Source organism: Vidua macroura, chromosome 2 (assembly GCF_024509145.1).
Source record: "Vidua macroura isolate BioBank_ID:100142 chromosome 2, ASM2450914v1, whole genome shotgun sequence".
NCBI lineage: Eukaryota > Metazoa > Chordata > Aves > Passeriformes > Viduidae > Vidua > Vidua macroura.
The window spans coordinates 99,175,948-99,196,157 of record NC_071572.1 but is presented as its reverse complement, the minus strand read 5'-3'; the positions used below and the strand labels follow the sequence as shown (position 1 = coordinate 99,196,157).

Here is a 20,210-nt window from a genome sequence, read left to right as displayed (position 1 = left end):
ACATTAGCTCATGTAATTTACACAGGTTTTTAAAATGGTTTGCACAAGGGTCATCTAAAAATGTGGTTGTGAAGGTCATCCTGTTCCAAAACATCCTATTCTCCAGAATACTTTCCAGCAAAGCTTGCTGACTGAAATGCCACTACTGTGCTGTGGGATACTTACGAAGGGGTTACAATTATTTTAAAAATTCACTAGGATATACTGGGGAAAAAAAGCAGGAATGACTTTTGCAAATGCAAAGTGTTTCTAGTAGGTAATTTTGCAGGTCTCGCAACCTACCTGAAAGCACCAGGATTGCTATTTGTTTCCTGAAATTAAAAAAAAAAAAAAAAAAAGAAAACAAAAAGAGGTTTTTTTTTTCATTAATACCATTAAGGGCATTAGAAAATATTTAAACAGTGACATATCCAAATGGCACAAAGTACCCGTATGCAATAACATTTATGACTGTTAAATATGACTTAGAATAATGCCTTTATTATGGGTAGGACATGTTGCTGTGGCCCCACAAGGAGATGTCACAGAGGAAGGTGTGCCTGGGAGGAGCACTGCCTGGAGAACAGATGAACCTTGGGTCTTATGCTATTTGGCTGCTGCAACCTCATGTAGTAGCAAAGTGCTGGAGAAGAAGCAAGTCCCTGCTTGTTGCTGTCACTCACTATCCCTTTGTGAAGCTGGCATGAAGAATCATACTTCCAGATAACTCCCAAGCTGGCCTCTGCCTGCACTGCAGGCAAAAGGCTTGGTGTCATTGTACAGGTGACTAGTCCTGAAAATCATTACCAAGATAGCACCTTTCTACCTACAGGACTGAAGATGGTTCAATCATCACATATCATGCACAGGCCTGGTGTTCAGATTGTACTGAAAAAATGTATAATCAGTTTTGGTTCTAAGTTTTAACAAGCTTTTAGCTACAACTAAGAATAGAATCATAGAATTGCAGAATATGGAGTTGGAAGGCACCCACAAGGATCATCAAGCCCTGCACAGAACACCTCAAGAGTCACACCAGGTGCCTGAGAGCATTGTCCAAATGCTTCTTGGACTCTGTCAGGCTGTTGCTGTGATCACTTCCCTGGAGAGCCTGTTCCAGTGCCCAACCACCGTCTGAGTGAAGAACCTTTCTCTAATTTCCAGCCTAAACCTGCCCTGACACAACTTCAGGCCATTGCCTCTGGTCCTGTCACTGGTCATGAGAGCGAAGACAGTACCTGCCCCTCCTCTTCCCCTCATAAGGAATATGTAGACAGCATTGTGGGCTCCCCTTCGTCTCCTCTTCTCCAGGCTGAACAGACCAAGTGATCTCAGCCACTCCTCATACAGCTTCCTCTCAAGGACCTTCACTACATTCATAGCTCTCTTTTGGACACTTGCAATAGCTTAATGTCTGTCTTATACCGTAGCACCCAAAACTGCCCCCAGCACTCGAGGTGAGGCTGCCCCAGTGAAGAACAGAGTGGGACAATCCCCTCCCTTTTCTGGCTGGCAATGCTGTGTCCCATGCAACCCAGCACAGGGTAGGACCTCCTGGCTGCCAGGGCACTGCTGACTTGTGTTCAACTTGCCATGGACCAGGACCCCCAGGTCCCTTTCCTCAGTGCTGCTCTCCAGCCTCTCACTCCCCAGTCTGTCCATACATCCAGGGTTGCCCCATCCCAGGTGCAGAATCCGGCACGATTGGTGACTGCTCAGACCTCAGATTTGTCAAGGTCTCTCTGCTGGGCCTCTCAATCCTCAAGGGAGTCAACAGCTCCTCCCAATTTAGTGTTATCAGCAAACTTAAGTTTCCCTTCCAGTCCTGCATCAGAGTAATTAATGAAGATGATGAAGAGTACAGGGTCAAGGATGGAGCCCTGTGGAACCCCACTAGTGACAGGTTCCCACTCTGATGTCACCCCATTCACTATAACCCTGTGTACCTGACCCATGAGCCTGCTGTATGGTGCATTTATCCAGCTGTGCACCGGGTATTTTATCCAGAAGAACACTGTGAGACTGTATGGAAAGCTTTGCTGAAGTCCAAGATTACATCTACTGGCTTTTCGAGATCAACTGGGTGGGTTACTCTGTTGCAGGAGGTTAGGTTTGATAAGCAGGACTTCCCCCTCATGAAGCCATGCTGGCTATGACCAATGTCTGTGTCATCCAGGTGTTTTTCAATACCTCCCAGAATAACCTTTTCCATGATTTTACTGGGACTGGTCTGGATGTCTTTGTAGATAGCCAAAGCAAGTTAGTGAGAGATCAGGATTTGTGCTTACTCCTCTCCTCAGAGGATAAAGAAAACAGAGCCAGGTGAAAGCAAGCACTGGGCCTAGGTAGGGCATCCAGGTAAGTAAGGCGATGTGTTAGATATGTTTTCTGGAGCACATGGACACAAAGAAGTGCAGTCTGGCTGCAGGCCAGCACAACTCCATATGAGGACAAGATCATACAGCCCAAGAGAGGAACTGGGCAGCGATCGCTGAAGCTTAACTTAGTCGAGTTGCAGAACGACTCCAGGCTCTAGGAGGAGTCCAAGCCACTGAGCAATTCAGCAGTCAAGCTAACACCAGCAGCTGCAGATCCTTCCACATCAATGCAACAGGGTTTGTGCTGGTATAAATCATGTGCGTCGCTAGATTCAGACACAGGAAAATGAGAAAGGAAGAGAAACAAAGGGTAGAAACAGAGATGGCTCTAAAAGGGAACTTTCTTATAGACCAATCCTGAAAGCAACAATCAGACCCTGACAGTAAGGCACAGCTATGCAGCTCATTGCTACACAAGGTCACAGTTTACTTTCCCCCACAACCGCCCGCAGTGGGAGGCTCATTGTGGATCGACGGATGCAGAACTGAGTTGACAGCCAAACCTGGGGGATCTGGCTGTTTCCCCAAGATGGATCTGACATCCCTGGCTCTTAGGATGAAGACAAAGGGTGAAATATTATGATTGCCATTCCACAGAGGAGAACGAATAGCAGCATTGTCAAGGCTATCTGCACGGCAGGGCGGCCTTATCAGCTCCGGAATAGCAGTGTGCTATCCTGAAAAGCACGTCTAGCGAGGACAGAGCTATTTCAGTAAAACTGGAGTTTGGTTTTTTTTTAGCAGTGTAACACCCTCCTGAATGCAGTGAGCAGTGATGCAGCTACAAGCAATGTTTTTGACAGTTTAACACTCACTAACTCAGAAGCTCCTTCCCACTTGCATGGCTGCATTAGCTGGGAATATCAGCCCTTCCCTCTCCTCACCAACAGAGCTGGCCTGCTTCACCTGATTGAGACTTTCTGTGTGACCTGGGACAAAATACTTAGGGTAGAGTTTTACCAGAGCCTTGCTGGTGTGGGCAAGGTGTGCTTTTGCACCAGCTATAGTCACAACTTCCTTCTTTCCCATCCCACCATGACAGCAGCAGCAGCAGCAGTAGCAAACAGAAAATGCAGAGCATTTTGGTTTTGTCTTCACCATTTGGTCCAGCCCTGGCTCCTCTCCCCAGAACCCAAACTTTCAATGTGCTTATGCTGTTGAGAAGCCTCAAGGCAGCTCTGTTTGCTTCCTTATCCCAACCAGCATGGCTCTGCAAGCCAAACCTCCAGCAATACATGGAGAATAGGAAAAAAAGGCCATCTGTCACTACTGCTCACTCTGTCTGAGGAAATAATTCAAGCATCATCAGCAGAGATCTTTTGCTGCGTGACATGCATCTCCTACAGGGACTTTAGCTGACAGGATTATGTTGACCATCTTTTTTTGAATAGAGACAAAGTTTCCCAGAATTTGGGAACTGTCAGCCTGCAACAATAAATGGCTGTTGTATCACTTATTTTTAACATTAGTGGGAAAATGGGCTTTTAGAGCAGATGAGAAAAAGATTATGAATTGAGAGAGAACTGAAGAAATGGACAAGCAACCCAATCCTTTCCTAAAGAAATCTCTGGGAAAGTACAGACTCTTAAGATAATTAGATGGCCCTCCCTCTACTGTAACATCTGAAGGTGTGTTCACACTCCCTACTCAGGGAGCTTAATTTAGGAGTTATAACTACTACATTCAAATTAGTCATGAGTGACTCAGACTGCTCAGACTTGATTCCTCAGACAATGGAGAGATGGAGTTGTGACAGGCATTAGGGTACAAGCAGTCTGAACATGGCCTTGGCTGCCTCACCTTCCTTCAATGTGTTCTGACATCCCTCTGAAGAGGGAAGCGCTACTTCCATCCTACACACAGGAAAAGATGACTTTGTCTGGAGCAAGCTATGAAAAATGTCTCTTCCACCAGCTTATCTCCTTTTTGCCAGCATTTACTTTGGCCAAGAGCAGCACTTTTTCCACACAAAATCCTCATTGAACTACTGCAACAATTATTCAGTATAACATTTGTTCACTTATGAAAAGGTTATAAGCTCTCCTATACTGAGTACAGATATTTTAAGAGAAAAGGGAATTTAGATTTCTCAACAATGGGGATTTTAACATGTACTGCCTGCCAATATAATGAGCACATCCAAGAAAAATGACTCAAGTTTTCACGTTTGAAGCTAGGAAGTGTCTCGTCTACTAAACATGCCAGAGTTTTCCATGGATGTGACTTGGCTTCAATTTTTGCTCTCCCTATATTATCTTGAATTAAATTGCAGGCACAATGCAACCTAAATACATATACACGAAGATATAAACTCTTTTCTTGGCAAGCTCTGGAATTAAGGAATAGTGACCTGAGTTTTATTTACTCACTTTACACTGAATTTCTGGCATTTGAGCAGTTGACTCCCCATGAGAATGTTCTTTCAATATCATTTAATCCCCAGCCCACCTCTCTTGACTGCAGCAAAGGAAAATCCAGTGTCTAAGAAATCATTCCTCTTCCCACAAAGTGTCAGACATTAGGACTATGTGGAGGGACAAAGAGTTCTTCTGCTGACTCATCTTGGCAGCCAGATCAGGTCAGCTTTCTTAGCTCCAACAGAGAGCTAGAAAAGGAGTTAGGAAAAGCCGAAATGTCTGTATGGGGAAACGAAAATAAGGAAAATATTAAAGGGTTCTTGCACAAGCCAGGTGAGGTGGGAAATGGTACTTCCAACTATTTGTTCATACAAATATTCAACAAACAAAAATTCAACATTCAAGCCACCAATATTTGCCTCAACAGAAAGCTTACACTTGAAGCACTCAAGAAAAGTAAAGGTACAAAGCACTGTACACCTGAGAGCTCTCCCTAATCCTTTGCACTTTTGTTTGGAAATCTGTATCACTGAAATGCTGGAAGTGTATCCAAAGCAGGGCAACATAGCTGTTGAAGAGTCTGGAGCACAAGTCTTTTGAGCAGTGTCTGAGGGAGCTGGGGGTGTTTAGCTAAGGAGGCTCGGGGGGGACCTTATCACTCTCTACAATTGCCTGAGAGGAGAGTGGAGCCACACAGGTGTCAGTCTCTTCTCCCAGGTAACAAGTGACAGGAGAAGAGGAAACTTCCTCCAGCTGTACCAGGAGAGGTTTATATTGGATACTAGGAAAAATTTCTTCACAGAAAAGGTCGTCAGGCATTGGAACTGCCTGCATTGGACTGCCTAGGGAACTGGTGGAATCCTCATTCCTGCAGGTAGAACATGTAGATGTGGCACGTGTGGACAAGGTTTAGTGGTGGACTTGGCAGTCCTGGGTTAATGGTTGGGCTTGAATATCTTAGAAGTCTCTTCCAGCTTAAGTGCTTCTATAATTCTATGAAGTCCAAGATATTTATAGTGAAAACTATTTTATTGCAGAACTGGGCAAGGGAAGGAACAGTGAAGAGGAGTGAAGAGGCACTTAAATTTGTTCCAAATCTTCCATAACATACTTCCTGAAAGTACCTTAGCGGCTTCGTTTTGGACACGTTTATGCAAGCAGTTCTTCACTAAAGCAAGAAGTATTCCATTTCCAGAAGCAACAGTGGTTTTCCACACCTTAGGTTACTTGGGGGGCTGGATCCTTGGGCCTTAAAGTCTGGATTCAGAGAGAAAGTTATGAAACAATGTTTTGTTGATTTACTTGTGGACCTTTGTGGAAACTTACCTCAGCCACTAGCTCGATTGGTTGCCAGTATGCAAGGGAACATCAACACAAACTGATAACAAAGATGAGTGAATGCACAATAATCTAAGAAATCAGATGAAATAAAGAAATTCCCACTATAGAACCTGGTTCCTTCTGTTGTTTTTGCACACAGCTGTATGAATGGCAGTGCACTCCTAAGAAAGCCTGAAGAAAGGAAAAACAGCCTGAATATTCATGGAAGTCTGTATTCTCATGAACATTTGCACCTGAATGCCACGTCCTGCCATCTCTGAATGCTCTTTTCTAATGTGGGATTAGAACTGTGCTGAATGGCATTTAAGAGACCCAATGCACAGCATAAAGTTTCTCTTTGCAGAGAATCCATGGTACTGGATCCTGATTTTTTTGTGGAAGAGCACCTTTTCAGGAAATCCTTGACAGGTGTTTCTAGCCTTTTAATATGTAATTAGGATTTTAATCTTGTTGGAATAGTACTGGCTGATTTCATCTACCCCCAAAGCATCATAGGTAGTTCCAGTATTATCAAAATAACAACTCCTCTGATCTATATGTAACTTGTATTATGTGTCCCATCACTTCTTGATTTGTGGATGTGAAAATGAAGTCTTTTTCAGACTTCATATCTTGCTGCCTCAGTATAATGTCAAAAGGACTCAGGAAACATTAGTTAATACAAAGTTTTATACTCAAAGAGACAGGGTGTCAAAACTGTAATATTCAAAGATTAAGAAAACATTTTGAGTATAAACAATTAGTGGAAATACCATTTCACTGGGAAGTATGATTCATAGTTGTTAAAATAATTGGCTACTAGTAAATATATTGCTAAATCTTAACTGAAATTTACTTTTTACTGAAATGCAACTTTTAGAAATGGGTATTGCACCCCATTTCTTTGGGCAAAGCTGGGACTGGGAACACTTCTGGGAAAACATCTGGATTCATTGCCAGGTGCTGAAATGACAGGCACAGGTTAACTCACATTCGATTTCTGTGGCCAATGGAGTTAAATCTTGCTTCTTTTAAGAACTTTCATCACAAAACTTATTTTCAGGTGAAAATTGGTCTTTCTTTCAATTTTGATGAATAGATTATCATTTTACTCACCTATTTTTTTTGGTAGAGTTCTCCTGTGTCACCGATTATAAAACAATAAGTTTTCTGACTTCTACAGAAGAGATGCAGTTACATTGTGCAGTATTACAAATGCATCTCATTCTTTTTAAGATGAGAAATTTGCAAATTTAAGCCACAAAAGCAGGCTCTTTCCATATTTTTGGTGAATGTAGCAGCTACTTTGAGTATTGTATATTTACCAAAATGTTTTCCATTTCAAACACCAGCTTTGATGAAGACAGTCTCCTCTTTATTTTAAAGCAAGTCTACATTAAGCTCAAGGTAGCAGCTTCTACTGTTAAATATTCTTAACCATAGCAGTCTTCAGAGAGAATTGTTTGCTGGATGAAGCTAGATACAGTGATTAGAATTTCTTTAAGTACTTCCTCCTTTACGCATGAACGTTAAGAAATATAATTCCAGGTGAAGCATCTGAATGAACACCGAATAGATGAGCTGGGAAGGGATCTCCAGATGTCATCTGGTCCAATCCTCCTGCTCATGCAGGGCCACCTAGACCCAGTTACCCAGAACCATGCCCAGTTGACTTTTGAATATCTCCAAGGATGATGACTCCACAACCAGTCTGGCCAAGCTATGCCAGTGCTCAGTAATCCTGACCATAAAAAATGTTTCCTGATGTTCAGAGGGAGCTTCCTGCATATCTTTCTGCCCATTGCCTTTAGTCCTGTCACTCTGATCCACTGCAAAGAGCCTGGCTCTGCATTCCTTTCATACTCCCTCCATGTGTCTTACATGCACTGATCAAATCCCCCTGAGCTTTCTCTTCTCCAGGCTGAATAATCTGAGCTTTCCCAGCCTTGCCCTACAGGGAAGATGCTTCACCCTTAATCATCTTTGTGGCCCTCTTCAGTTTCTCTCCAGCGTGTCTCTGTCTCTTTTGTACCAAGGAGTCCAGGACTGGACACAGCAGTCCAAGTGTGGCCCCACCAGCGCTGAGTAACGGTGAAGGACGACCTCCATTAACCTGCTGGCAATATTTTGGCTAACGCAGCCACGGATACCATTCACTTCCTTTGCTGCAAAGGCACATTGTTGGCTCAGTTTACCTTGTTGTCCACCAGGATCTGTAGGTTCCTTTCTGCCAAGCTGCTTGGCAGATGGATAGCCCTCAGCCTGTTCAGATAGATGGGGTTGTTTCTTCCCAGCTGCAGGACTTTGCACTTCTCCTTGTTGAACTTCATAAGTTCCCCATCAGTCCATTTCTCCAACTTGTTGTGGTCCCTCTGGATAGCAGCACAAACCTCTGGCGTATCAGCCAATCCTTTCAAGTTTGTGTCAGCTGCAAACTCGCTAAAGGTACACTCTACACCATCACTCAGAATGTTAATGAGCCAGAGCCAGTACTGACCCTGGAGTACAGTGCTGGTTACTGGCCTCCAACTACACTTCATGCCACTGACCTCCCTCTGGGCCTGGCCATTCATCCAGTTTTCAGTCCACCTCATGATCTGTTCTTACCACAACTTGTCTATTAGGATCTTATGATGTTCCCAACACTAGATCTACAGTTAATTACTGACTTGTCCTATTAGTGCCTTCTCCGTCTCACTCCCTTTCCTCTCATCAGCAAGGTACTGTCTACCACTTGGGCCCCCATGCTTATCTAGCTTCTCTTCAACTAAGAGGGCAATTAACCTGTTTTGCAGCTGTAAACCCATAGGTGTGGCAAGAACATTCCTCTTGGTGCCCGAAGTCATCAGCTTCCATCCATCCTTTTCTCCAGAGGTTTTGCTTACCTTGACAGTGCATGGCAGACATTGCTGTCTTCCCTGTTATAGATGGGGTCTGAGGCTCTTCAAGCTGTTAAGACTCAGAGAAGCTGCTCCTGTCTGTGCCCCTGTCATGTTCTCTGATGTGCCACCTGCTCACTGCCTCCTGAACTCATCCAGCTGGCAGCACAGCTTCCCCAAGACAGCAAACTCTGGAAGGACAGAGGGCCATTTTTCTTGGCCTCAGACAGAGGTCACAGACATTCCCTGCAACCTGGAACTTGGAGAGACATCTGAAGCACAGGCTGTGGGGAAGCTGTATTGGGCTTGCATGGCAAGGTTCTGGTAGTAGGGGGCTACAGAAGTGGTTTCCATGGGAAGATGCCAGAAACTTCCCCCATTTCTGACAGATCCAATGCCAGCTGGGTCCAAGACGGACTTACAGTTGGCCAAGATCAAGCCCAGCAGAGACAGTGGTAGAGCCCCAGGATAACAGATTAAGAAGGGGTGGGGGAAAAACTGCACCATTTCAACCAGAAAGAGGGATGAGAACATGAGAGAAACAGCCCCACAGACACCAAGGTCAGTGGAGGGGCAAGAGGTCCCCCTAGCACCTGAGCAGAGATTTCCCTGCAGTCCCTGGTGCAGCCCATGGGGAGTCAGCTGTGCCCCTGCAGCCTGTGGGGATCACTGGGGGAGCAGAGATCCCCTTGCAGGCTGTGAAGGACCCCACTCAGAGCACACGGATACCCCAAAGAGGCTGTGACCCAGAACAGGTCCCATGGGAACCCATGCTGGAGCCATCTGTTCCTGAAGGACTGCACCCAGTGTAAGGGATCCATGCTGAGATCTGCATGAAGAACTGCAGCCTATGAAAAGGACTCACAGTGGAGATGTTCTGGAGAACTGCCTCCCAAGGGAAGGAACCACCCTGGAGCAGGGAAAGAATGTGAGGAGTCCCTCCCCTGAGAAAAAAGGTGCAGCAGAGACAACATGATGAACTGATTACAGCCCCCATTCCTTTTCTCTCTGTGCTGCTGGGAGAACAAGATAGAGCAAATCAGGGGAAAATTTAAGCCCAGAAAGAAGGGAGGGGTGGGGGGGAGCTGTTTTAAGATTCAGGTTTTATTTCTCATTATCTTACTCTGATTTGAGGAGATTTTAAAGGGAAATGATAAAATTGCACTCTAATTTCCTGAGATTTACACTATAATGCTGACAAGTTTGAAAAGTTCTACCCAATACTGTCATGTGACAGCAAGGCTAAAAGGAAGGAAAACGTGGGCCAGAGAGTTAAGACAGATGCAGTAAATCCTAAGGTGAAAGGCTTTGAGAAAGCTGTTTGTATTTGAAAACATCAAAATAAGGTAATTTCTAAAAATACTTAAATAAAATCATTTATGCAAACACATTAACCCAAGAAAAGCCAAAACAAAAACCACAAACATTCAGTATGAAGATTTTTTTTACAAAAAATTCTTCTAGGAAGTATATTAAATATGACAAGAGGGGGAAAAAATAGCATCTCACAATGTATATTCAAGGGCATCACATTTTAGAACAATGTCTTAGCCGTTTATAAATGATTCATGAAGAAATTAAATATGCTATTCTATAAGAGAATAATCGAATTTACAGTTTAGATGTAAGGCTTCACCATAACATCTCATACCCTTCACTTGGATCTTTGCTTACCCAAGTTCAGTGATCTGTACTTACTCTCTTACCAGAGTAACAGAGCATGGTGGTCCTCAAACACACAGGTAGTGTTCAGGTTTACTTTTTAAGGTTCAACAAATAAGTATTACTAGAAAATATTCTTTTTTTTTTTTTTGGTCACAATAAAAGCAAATTAAAAGCTAGAAGAAACAGGTAAGTTATATTTGCTGGTCTAAGATTGAGGGAATTGATTAACCTACCTTGGCAAAAAAAAAGAACATATCTAGCTGCTAGTTATGCCATTGTATTATTAGTCATTGTGCACAACTGGGACACCACAACTCCAAATCACAGACTAGAAACACAGTGCATCCTTTAAAGAAATTACATAATTTCTGTGAGAAAAAGGCTGGGGGAAAAAATCATGAGAACTACCCATCTCCATAGCTGTCATATGCATAAAAACTAATTGCCTTACAGCGCTCCAGTTTATTCAAAATACTGAATGTAATATCGACAACAGCAATATCCCTAGTCTCCTTATGCATCAAGTTCAAATCAGAGAAAAAACCCTGCCTCAAAAACTCATTTTCAACCACAAAACAATGCCAGAAAACTCTTATTTGGACAGCAACATTTACCTGGTCTTGCAGTTAACGTATTTATTCTGCAGACAACAGTCACAAGTACTTACTAAAAATACAGATACGTTTCCTAAAAGTAAAGTGAGGCTTCAAGATGACAAAGCTTTTGTAACAGTGCAGGGTGCAAATTCTCAGTATGAAGACATTCAGAAGATTTGCTGCTCAAAGAGGATCTTTTCAAACCCAGGTGGAGGTGTATGATAAAATTCACTGAACTGACAATCCAGAATGGCACTGTCATCAACTGCAGAAGAGAACCAAAAAGAAGGAATTAGAGAAGGAACACTCACAGTTTGATCCTCTTTTATACCATCTTAATAAACTGTAGACTGTGCTCAAACCACAAAGAATTTCTTCAATACATCCATTACGCATACACAATTAAATAAATCTCTTCAATGAATTTGGCAAGGCTCAAGCCAGGAGAGCAAACCATCTCTCTTTTCTGCTGTTTACTCGATAATGGTTCCTTGGCAAAGTCAATGAGAATGTCTAATTTCACTGGGAGTGTTAGCAGAGCTTCAGGCTATTGATTCCAAAATTTCTAGATTTCTCCAGAAATTTACAGATTAAGGATGCTACCAGATAAACCTTGCAGGGATGTCACCTCTTCATGTGCATATTTTTCTGTTCCTAATTCTGCTGGAGTTTCAGATGTCTGCAGTGGCTTTTTGGAGGTTTACAAGGTTTCACATGTCTGCAGCAGTTGGTTTCAAACCATCAGTTTTAGCATATGATTGAAAGAGAGCTTCTTTGACTGCTTCTTGAAGTTGGAAGTTAATGTAGTTTTTTTACAGAACTTCTCCCTGTTTTTGACCCCCTACATAATCTACCCACCTACAGCAGTACTTTCAATGTAGAATATAAAAAAGAAACTGATGAGTATTTTCAGAGCAACGCTTTTGCGTCCTTCACTAGCAAACTGAAACACCCACCTAGTCAGAAAAACAAGGTCTCTTTCAAATACACTTCTGAGATGAACCTGGCAGAATATCAACGTTAGTTCAAACAAGAAAAGCTTCATCTCCATATTTTGGAACTTAGCTATCTCAGAGACAAGGTTGGAATTCTTCCCCTCTAGGCTTTGTGAAAACTCCTATCAGTACGTTTGTACAGTTCTCTGGTACTTAAGCAGTGTTTATGTCTTGCTTCCATTAAAGTGCCTAAGGTACAGCTGCTGTAGGGAATAACTTTGAAGTTCATTTTTTTGTTTTATCTTCTCAAACGCTTAACACTGCATTTGCCTGATCTATCACGTTCCTTGTAAAAAATATCTATAGTTCTAATCTGAATAGGATAAATGTTTGAGAAACTCTCTTCTGCAAAGCCAAATCCATCCACAGGACTGGAAGTTCACATCAAATTAAGGACACTTGAAGTTTATACCAAGTAAGTAGTGTACAAAAACAACCTGCAGGCTTCAAGTAATAGCTATATGTAGGAGACATGATAATTATGATGAAATTATGCCCACTTGTGGAAGAAGACCAAAAGAGCCTGGCAATAAAAGGTCACTGCATTCTCCAGGCATGGAACTTCTTTAATCAGAGAAAAAAGATTAACAGTAGGCTAACATGCCACCGAGTATTTTCTGAAAGCAACCTTCATTCTTCGTGCTGTGTAAGACCCCTTCCAAAATGCAGGAAGATGCAGCCACACAGTAATTCTGCTGCTGCTGAAGATTTTGCACGAGGAGGTCCCGCGGAGCCGCCACAGCATTTTAGCAGCGCCATCACGTGGCTGAAGGACACATCACAACTTGACCATGTAAAACGATTCCACCCTCAGGGCTTGGCAGCAAGCGATTCACCAGCTACATTTATAGACTTCAAATACTCTACAACACATCTGCTGTGTTTTCTTCTTGTTCATAAAATTCCATATCAATCAAAATGTATCAAGATATAAATGGGAACATGCCAACAGTTCATTAGGAACCCAGCATGAATTAAAAAATATCCCCATCACGTAGCTAAGGGTTATCCTTATGACCAAAATTATTTTGGCCACTACTTAGATGAGGCTCAGAAAAACTGAAGATGGAGCTCCTGGAGCAGGTCCAGAGTATGGTGACAAAGATATGAAGGGACTGGAGCATCTCTCCTATGAGAAAAGGCTGAGGGAGCTGGGTCTGTTCAGTCTCAATAAGAGATGACTGAGAAGGGACCTCACCAATATCTACAAGTATCTGAAGGGAAGGTGCCAAGAGGGTGGATCCAGGCACTGCTTGGTAGTGCCGAGCAATAGGACAAGTGGCAAAGGGCAGAAACTGCACAGGAAGCTCAAGAAAACACAAACAATTCTATTGCTATGGAATACTGATGGCATTTGTGAAGTATGTGAAATTAAAAGGCACAAATATCAAGCTTCATAGATAAATCAGATTAACCCACAAGTCTGCCATCTGCTTCATTTTTTTTTTACCTGGCATCTTTTAGACTGAGTGCAGCAATTCCTCAGCTTGCTGGGTGTGGATACTGCAAGCAGTCAGTAAGCAGTGCTTTTTTTCCTATTAAGCAGCATTAAAAACTAGGTGAAAATACTCTTTTGTAATTTCCTAGGTTTACATTTTCATGTATTTAATTGTTGTAGTTGCCAAGAATAGATGATTCATGTGTGTTCCATTTAAGTGAGAAGAATACACAGCTCACAAAACAGAACTGTAATGAAAATATTTTCCACAATGTGAAACAATTTGAAAATATTTGACTTACCATAGACCACTGGATAGACAGTCCCCCTGATTCCTGAAGCCGGACAATGCATGTTCTTGCCATTTAAATATACATTTAATTCTACATGGTCATACGTAATGCCCTACAAAGTACAGAAAATTAACCAAAAAAAAAGCATCAACAAGTTTATATGCATAAGGCTACTTAGCTTCCTTAGCCACAGGCAGATTTTAACACCATTATGCAAACCACAGCATCCTAGAAAATCTTGACATCTTCCTGACAAGGATTAGAAGTTAATAAATGACCAGTAACATCTGTATTTTCAAATACTCAGGATTCCTTAATGCCTGTTCCAGCTGGGATGCAGCACAGTACTGCACAAAACACTTTGCATCTTACTGAGTTTACGGAACAAATTTCCAAACTTCACCACATTAGAGAAAACACAAGATGTTCAACGATTTTGAGTATGAGGCAGTTTGCAATCTTCTTGTTTGTATCTTCTCACGGAAATAACTTTAATAAATAATGATGCTAGGAACCAAGTTCATCCTTCCATACCTCCATACGGAAACCTCTCTCAGTTCATTTACTCTGCTGGCAGCAGCAGTCCGTGGTTTCACACACAATGCTATAAATATGCTGACCACAGAGCAGAAAGCAAACACTAACAAGATAGTAACTTACTAATCTGTTAGCTAAAGGTCTTTCCTCACTGCTTTGGTATGTCTGAGTGTGGCAATTTGTGTGCTCATGCAGGACTTCTAAATTTTGTTTTCATGCCAGAACAAAATAACTTGGTATTTATGGAAATGGAGAAGTTAGCAGTAACACATCAGTTATGTTTTTTTGTGATTAGTTGAAGCTATTCAGACCACACTAGTTTACCAAAGCCTGAAACAGTCTGCAACCCTTCAAAATACAATTTCAGAAAGGGATTAAAAGAATAGTATTGTATCTGAGGGTTAAGGTGGAGATGTCACCCTTAGTTGTTTGCAGCTTCTAAAGGTGGCCTTTCTAACCATGGCTATAGAAAGGCAAGTTACCCAGCATGAAAAAGCAGGGGTGATAAATGATCTCAATTTCATTGCATTGCTCTCATGTATTTTTGAAAATATGTAAGAGGACATGGAGAAAATGACAGTACTAAAAAAACAACACTTTGAACAAAGTCACTTAAGGATATTTCGAGAAACCTGAAATAGTAAGGTACAAAAAATTAAAATTTTCCCTCAATCATTTTTCCAGTGAACATTACCCCCCTCCCCACTCAATATCCCCAAAAACTACTAAAGTTTGGCTAAAAATACAATTAATTTATCACCAAGAACCCATCTCTGCTCCCCTCTGTCCTTCTAATCATTAACCAGTTAGCTAAGGGTTCTTGAGTTCAGCTGGGCATGGTGCATAGCCATGTAATGCATTCCAGCATATTATTTGTTCAGGCAGGTCCCATCTCAAACAATGTAAGATCCGTGTGATGGGAATTATCAGTCAGGTAGATACTGCAATAGAGCACCAGAAACTATCTCTCAAACTCTGGTCAAGTCCATCCCTTATTAGGAACCTATCAATACCAAGAATTAAGTCCACCCATATCCAGGCTGCTGATTCATTCAAAGACAACAGGACTCTATATCCCAGCAGTTTCCAAAATGGGAGATGCAAACTGAACAATTTGACTTAAAACAGTTAAATTTGACTTAAAACAGAGCTGTAAATAAGAGGCATTTGGGAACAGGTGAGGAAGTAAGAAAGCCTTAAGAAACTCACCACCACATCGCCCTCCTGAGGAAGGCTGTTTGCTGGTAGCCTATTTTTCTCCTCATTGTTATAGTAGAGAGCCCCATCATTTCTCATCACCAGGCTGTGGACATCTCGACCAAGTGGAATTTGATTCAAGTTTGCTTTCTGGGTTGCAACTCCTATACCCCAAATCCCTAAAATGTGATATTAACACAGTAAGAAAAAAAAAAAAAAAAGTTATTTTGAAGACTGACTAAAGCACAACAGCATAAAGAATTTGTTTTTTAACTAATGCCATGATGGTACTACCAGTAAATATCTCCTGGAAATACCAGAACTATTGTAGGTTAGCTCTGGTAGCTCTGGCAGCTAAGCACCATCCAGCCAGTCATTCTCTTCCCCCAGCCCACCCAGGCCCTCATGGAATGGAGGAAGAGTAAAGGAAGAGTAAAACCAAGAAAACTTGTGGCTAAAGATAAAAATTGTTTAGTTAACAAGTGATAAAATGGCAATCACTTATCACCTCCCATGGGTAGACTGATGCCCAGCCAATTCCCAAGTAAAACATGGCTAATCTCCCTAAATCCCCTCCTCTCCCATTTATTCCTGAACAAGACAGGTGGTATGTGGTATGGAATATCTCTTTGGCTATTCTGGGTCATCCACCTGGGTATGTCCCCTCACAAGTTCTTATGCAACCCCAATCGTATTCACTGGAGGGGTAGACTGAGAAACAGATGAGATTTTGATGCTGTGCAAGCCCTGCTCAGCAATTGCTAAAATATTGGTGTGTTATCAGTATTGCTTTGATCACAAATCTAAAACACACAACCACAGCAGCTGCTATGAAGATAATTAACTTCATCCTGACCAGACCCAGCACAAGTAGATACAGGAGACTGAAGACAAACAGCATCTATCTTAAAAAAGAAGGATCTCTGAGAAAGAGAATTGTAACCACTCAGCTTAACTTTTATCCCTAGAAAAATATTGAAAACAAACTCTGAGGCTGTAGGTGGATACAAAAATAAATCCAACTAGCATGGATCTGTAAACAACTAATTTTCCTTCTTCAGCTAGTTAGATTAGTCTTATGGAAAAAAAGAAAGTGTTAATATTACAGACCTTAATTTGGTAATATTTTTGAAACTCATACAACATTGAAATAGTCAAATGATGAAAACATGGTCTAGACAGTTACAGCAATACGAAGGCACAAGTGGTTAGAAAACTATTCCAGGATTACTCACCAGCAGCACCCTGTCAAATCAAAAAAGATGACTCAAGTGGGGTTTGAGGTTTTGCATTGAATGCACAAGGTCAGATACTGTTCTGTATTACCATCAGTTACTTGAAAAACATGATGATGTGTTGATTAAATGTGCTGCCAATCCCAGCCTGACAGGACTGCAAGCTCTTGAGAGGCCTCTCAAATTTAAAGTGATCCTGACTAACTGGTTAGAAATAAAGAAAGTGCATCTGTTATTACTAAATTATAAAGAAGAACAGGTAAGTAGGAACAGTAAATGGCACAAATACAGTGGTGGCTTGGTAACCAGTTCACAGACCACTTGCTGAGTGTGAGTGTGCTCTACTGATGTGGAAAACTTCTGGATGTGTGGCATGCATAAAACTGATGAGGTAATCTACTGCTGCTGCAGCTGAAGCAGAACATCCATTTTAAGCACTGTACCTCAAGATAAATTAGGCTGACTAAAGATACTGTAGAAGAAACACCAAAACCAATTAAAAGTGTAAAAATTGTATCTATAAGGAGATAATGAAAAAAAACCCGACTAACTGGGACTTTTTATTCTAGAGAGACTAAAATGAGGCAAATATGTAAAAAACTTATTTTCAGAAGATGAAACTGTAGAATAATTTATTCTAACACCAAGAATGAAAAGGTAAGAGTGTGATTCGACGTCAGAAAACTTTACAATAGTCAGGGTGACCCCATAGATAACCTCTAATTGACTGTGCAGGGATACTTCTGGAAATCTAAGGTTTACTTTAAGTCTTCCACAATTCTGCTGCCTCAGGGCACAGGAATAGAGGAAAAAAGGCTCACAGGGACCAGGAAAGTTTATTTCCCATGTTTCTCAAGTGTAAGAACATGGATACACTATCTGTGTGAATAATGGCCATGTATGAACAACACCTGCAATGGATTCTTCCCAAAATAAAGAATAATAAAATTGCCAAGTTAAGGTGGATATGGGCTTACATGTAGCTTAAAACTTAAAGCTAGCTGGACTGCAAGGTGTTGTGGGCAGATCTGTGTTCATGCTGCCTGTACTCTTGTCCACGTGAAGGCAAAGAAATCTTACCCAGAAAGTTTCAGCATCATGCACGAGCTGGTACATAAGGCCTGCCTCTGGACTAACACTTCTCTTCTTCTTCCCTCCCCACACACACACTTAGGGAAAGCACAGCTTCATTTTCACAGTGTCTGCTAGCAGCTTTTAAAAATACAGGCTGATTTTCCATGCCAGAATACAGGCAAGCCTGGAGTGCTCTCTGTAGTAGTGAAGCTGACTGTATTTGTAGGAGCAAATAAAGGAACAAGGTGCTGAAAGGCTCCTCAGAATAAGGCAGTGTCAGAGTAAGTGCTACACACTTCATTTGAAGAGCAAAGGGTAGCACAAGGAGTGTTACCCTTGCTTGGGCAAACAGTGCCTGCTAAGAGCAAATGAGGGTAGACAAATAGATACAAATATCACTGGATAAACTACACTCCTTAAAAAATACTTCATAGCTACAGTGTTTTTTGTGGTCATAAGCATTTATTGAGCAAAAATGCTCAATAATATTTCTAAAATATGCCACCTGAAAAACATGCCTATAACAGCATACAAAACAATGGGGGGCTTAGTATTTGCACTCCTTTAGTAATACACTTACTATTATTTTTAATATTTTAGAGTCAGAATTAAAAAAGAAAAAAAAATTCCTTTCACACAGTAACTTACAAATCTCTCTAATGTTCACAAGTTCCAGGATGCTATTAGAAAGATGCATGTGCTAAGCATTTGAGATACTGCCACCAGCAGGTAATGTAGCATACCTCCCAAGTTTAAAGTTGTATATTTTTTGCTGACTAACCTGTGGACTGGATTTTAAACTCGAAATAACTCTTGTTCTGATGCAAAGGTGCATTGGCTAAGCAGCCTCCCGTGCCACATATTCTTCTGCCATTTTTAACAATGACGACATCTGTTCCTGCAAGTAGAAAAAAAAACCCACAGAACTTCAAAACATTTTTAGAAATCTGAAAGGAGCCCTCAAAAGCCCTAAACACTGAGACTAGTTTTTGTTACTTCTGTCCCAAGTAAAAGCTTCATTACTCTGCGAGAAATATGATGATGGGCCGTGCTCTGAAGCAAGAGAAGGAAGGTTCTTAACAGGCTAGTTCATCTTTCCAATAGGGTTTATTTATTTAAAATCTATAACCTGATCTAATTTTCACCTCTCAGGCTTTATGCTGATTAAAACCTTTGCTTAGCCACATCAGAAACATAACTTACAATTTAGTCAGAAAGGGTTCACTGTGAGACCAAAGCCCTGTACTCTGTTCTCTAACATCGGAGAAAAAGCATTCTTCAACAAGAAGGAAAAGCATATCGGGTAGAAATGATTGATGGAATGACAAGGTGTTTAATTAGTCTCTGAAACAGTCCTTCTATTAGAAATGTGCCTGCCAATACAGAGAGAAAAGAAATCCTCTGCTAAGTTTTCCTTCTCCATTGGACGACTTCATCTTTAGGCACTTTTGTCATGGCCAAGCACATGGAGGCTGTGGCTAACAATTGTGCTCAAGCACTGGACCGTACCCATTCCTCCCCAGCTCTCTCCCCTGCTCTGCTGCTGCTGGCCCAGATCCCTCCTCTCCTCAACAAGGCCCGGGCATGGCTCTGTGGATAGCTCATGTTAATGTTAGGTAATCCTCAAAAGAGCAGCACTGACAAGACTCTGCACGGCGCGGCTCCTTCTTCAACTCCACTGCCGTAACTGCAGGTGGAGTCTCCGTCCCTAGAGATGTTTAAGGAAAGGCCGGACGTGGCATTAAGTGCCCTGGTGTGGCTGACGTGGTGGCATTGGGTCACAGGTTGGACTCGATGACCTCAGAAGTCTTTTCCAACCTCACAGATTCCGTGGGTCTGTGAACCCAGCCGTGCCCACCCCGACCACGACAGCCCCCGCCGGGCAGCCTGCCGCCCTCGGGCACCTCACACACTCATTGCGCCGATCAACTTCAGTTAAACACAAGCTGCTTTAAACCACTTTTAAACCAAGCGTCCTTATTTTTTTCCCCCCAAAGCAGCCAATTCCTGCTAAAGAAGTAGCCCCAAAGCGACTTTCCCAGCGGTTACCCCGTGCCGCGCTCCGGGGCTGAGGCCCTGCCCGCCGGGGAGCCGCCCGCCGGCGGCAGCGACCCTGCCCCGCTCACCCATGCGCTGCGTGTCCAGGTGCACGGCCGGCATCTCCTTGAGCGGGATGTGCCCGGCGCCGCCATCCCGGCACCAGGAGAAGCAGCACAACACGGAGGCGGCCATGGCCGGCCGCACCCCCCGCACCGCGCAGGCGCAAC

The 20,210-nt window shown here is 42.4% G+C and overlaps 1 protein-coding gene across 2 annotated transcripts; it reads right to left on the bottom strand.

Moving 5' to 3' along the window:
- Positions 1-5,752: 5,752 nt before the first annotated feature.
- Positions 5,753-20,210, bottom strand: SPRYD7 (SPRY domain containing 7). Of its 2 annotated transcripts, none has more exons than XM_053971049.1 (5): positions 20,070-20,210; positions 18,725-18,841; positions 15,647-15,813; positions 13,910-14,012; positions 5,753-5,971 (listed from the first exon to the last, which is right to left on the bottom strand). In XM_053971049.1, the coding sequence occupies exons 1-5, from the start codon at positions 20,173-20,175 to the stop codon at positions 5,883-5,885; spliced, it is 582 nt and encodes a 193-aa protein (XP_053827024.1). In that variant the 5' UTR covers positions 20,176-20,210; the 3' UTR covers positions 5,753-5,882. The 2 variants fall into 2 exon arrangements, with proteins under 2 accessions (XP_053827024.1, XP_053827023.1); XM_053971048.1 differs by lacking the exon at positions 5,753-5,971 and adding an exon at positions 10,340-11,439.

Bases quoted from the DNA above. Each gene is read 5' to 3' on its own strand.
- SPRYD7 (XM_053971048.1), bottom strand. From the start codon at position 20,175: ATGGCCGCCTCCGTGTTGTGCTGCTTCTCCTGGTGCCGGGATGGCGGC. The intron at 18,842-20,069 runs GTGAGCGGGGCA...TTCTACTTGCAG, and splicing joins CCTGGACACGCAGCGCATGG to GAACAGATGTCGTCATTGTT. The intron at 15,814-18,724 runs GTTAGTCAGCAA...ATCACATTTTAG, and splicing joins GTTTAAAATCCAGTCCACAG to GGATTTGGGGTATAGGAGTT.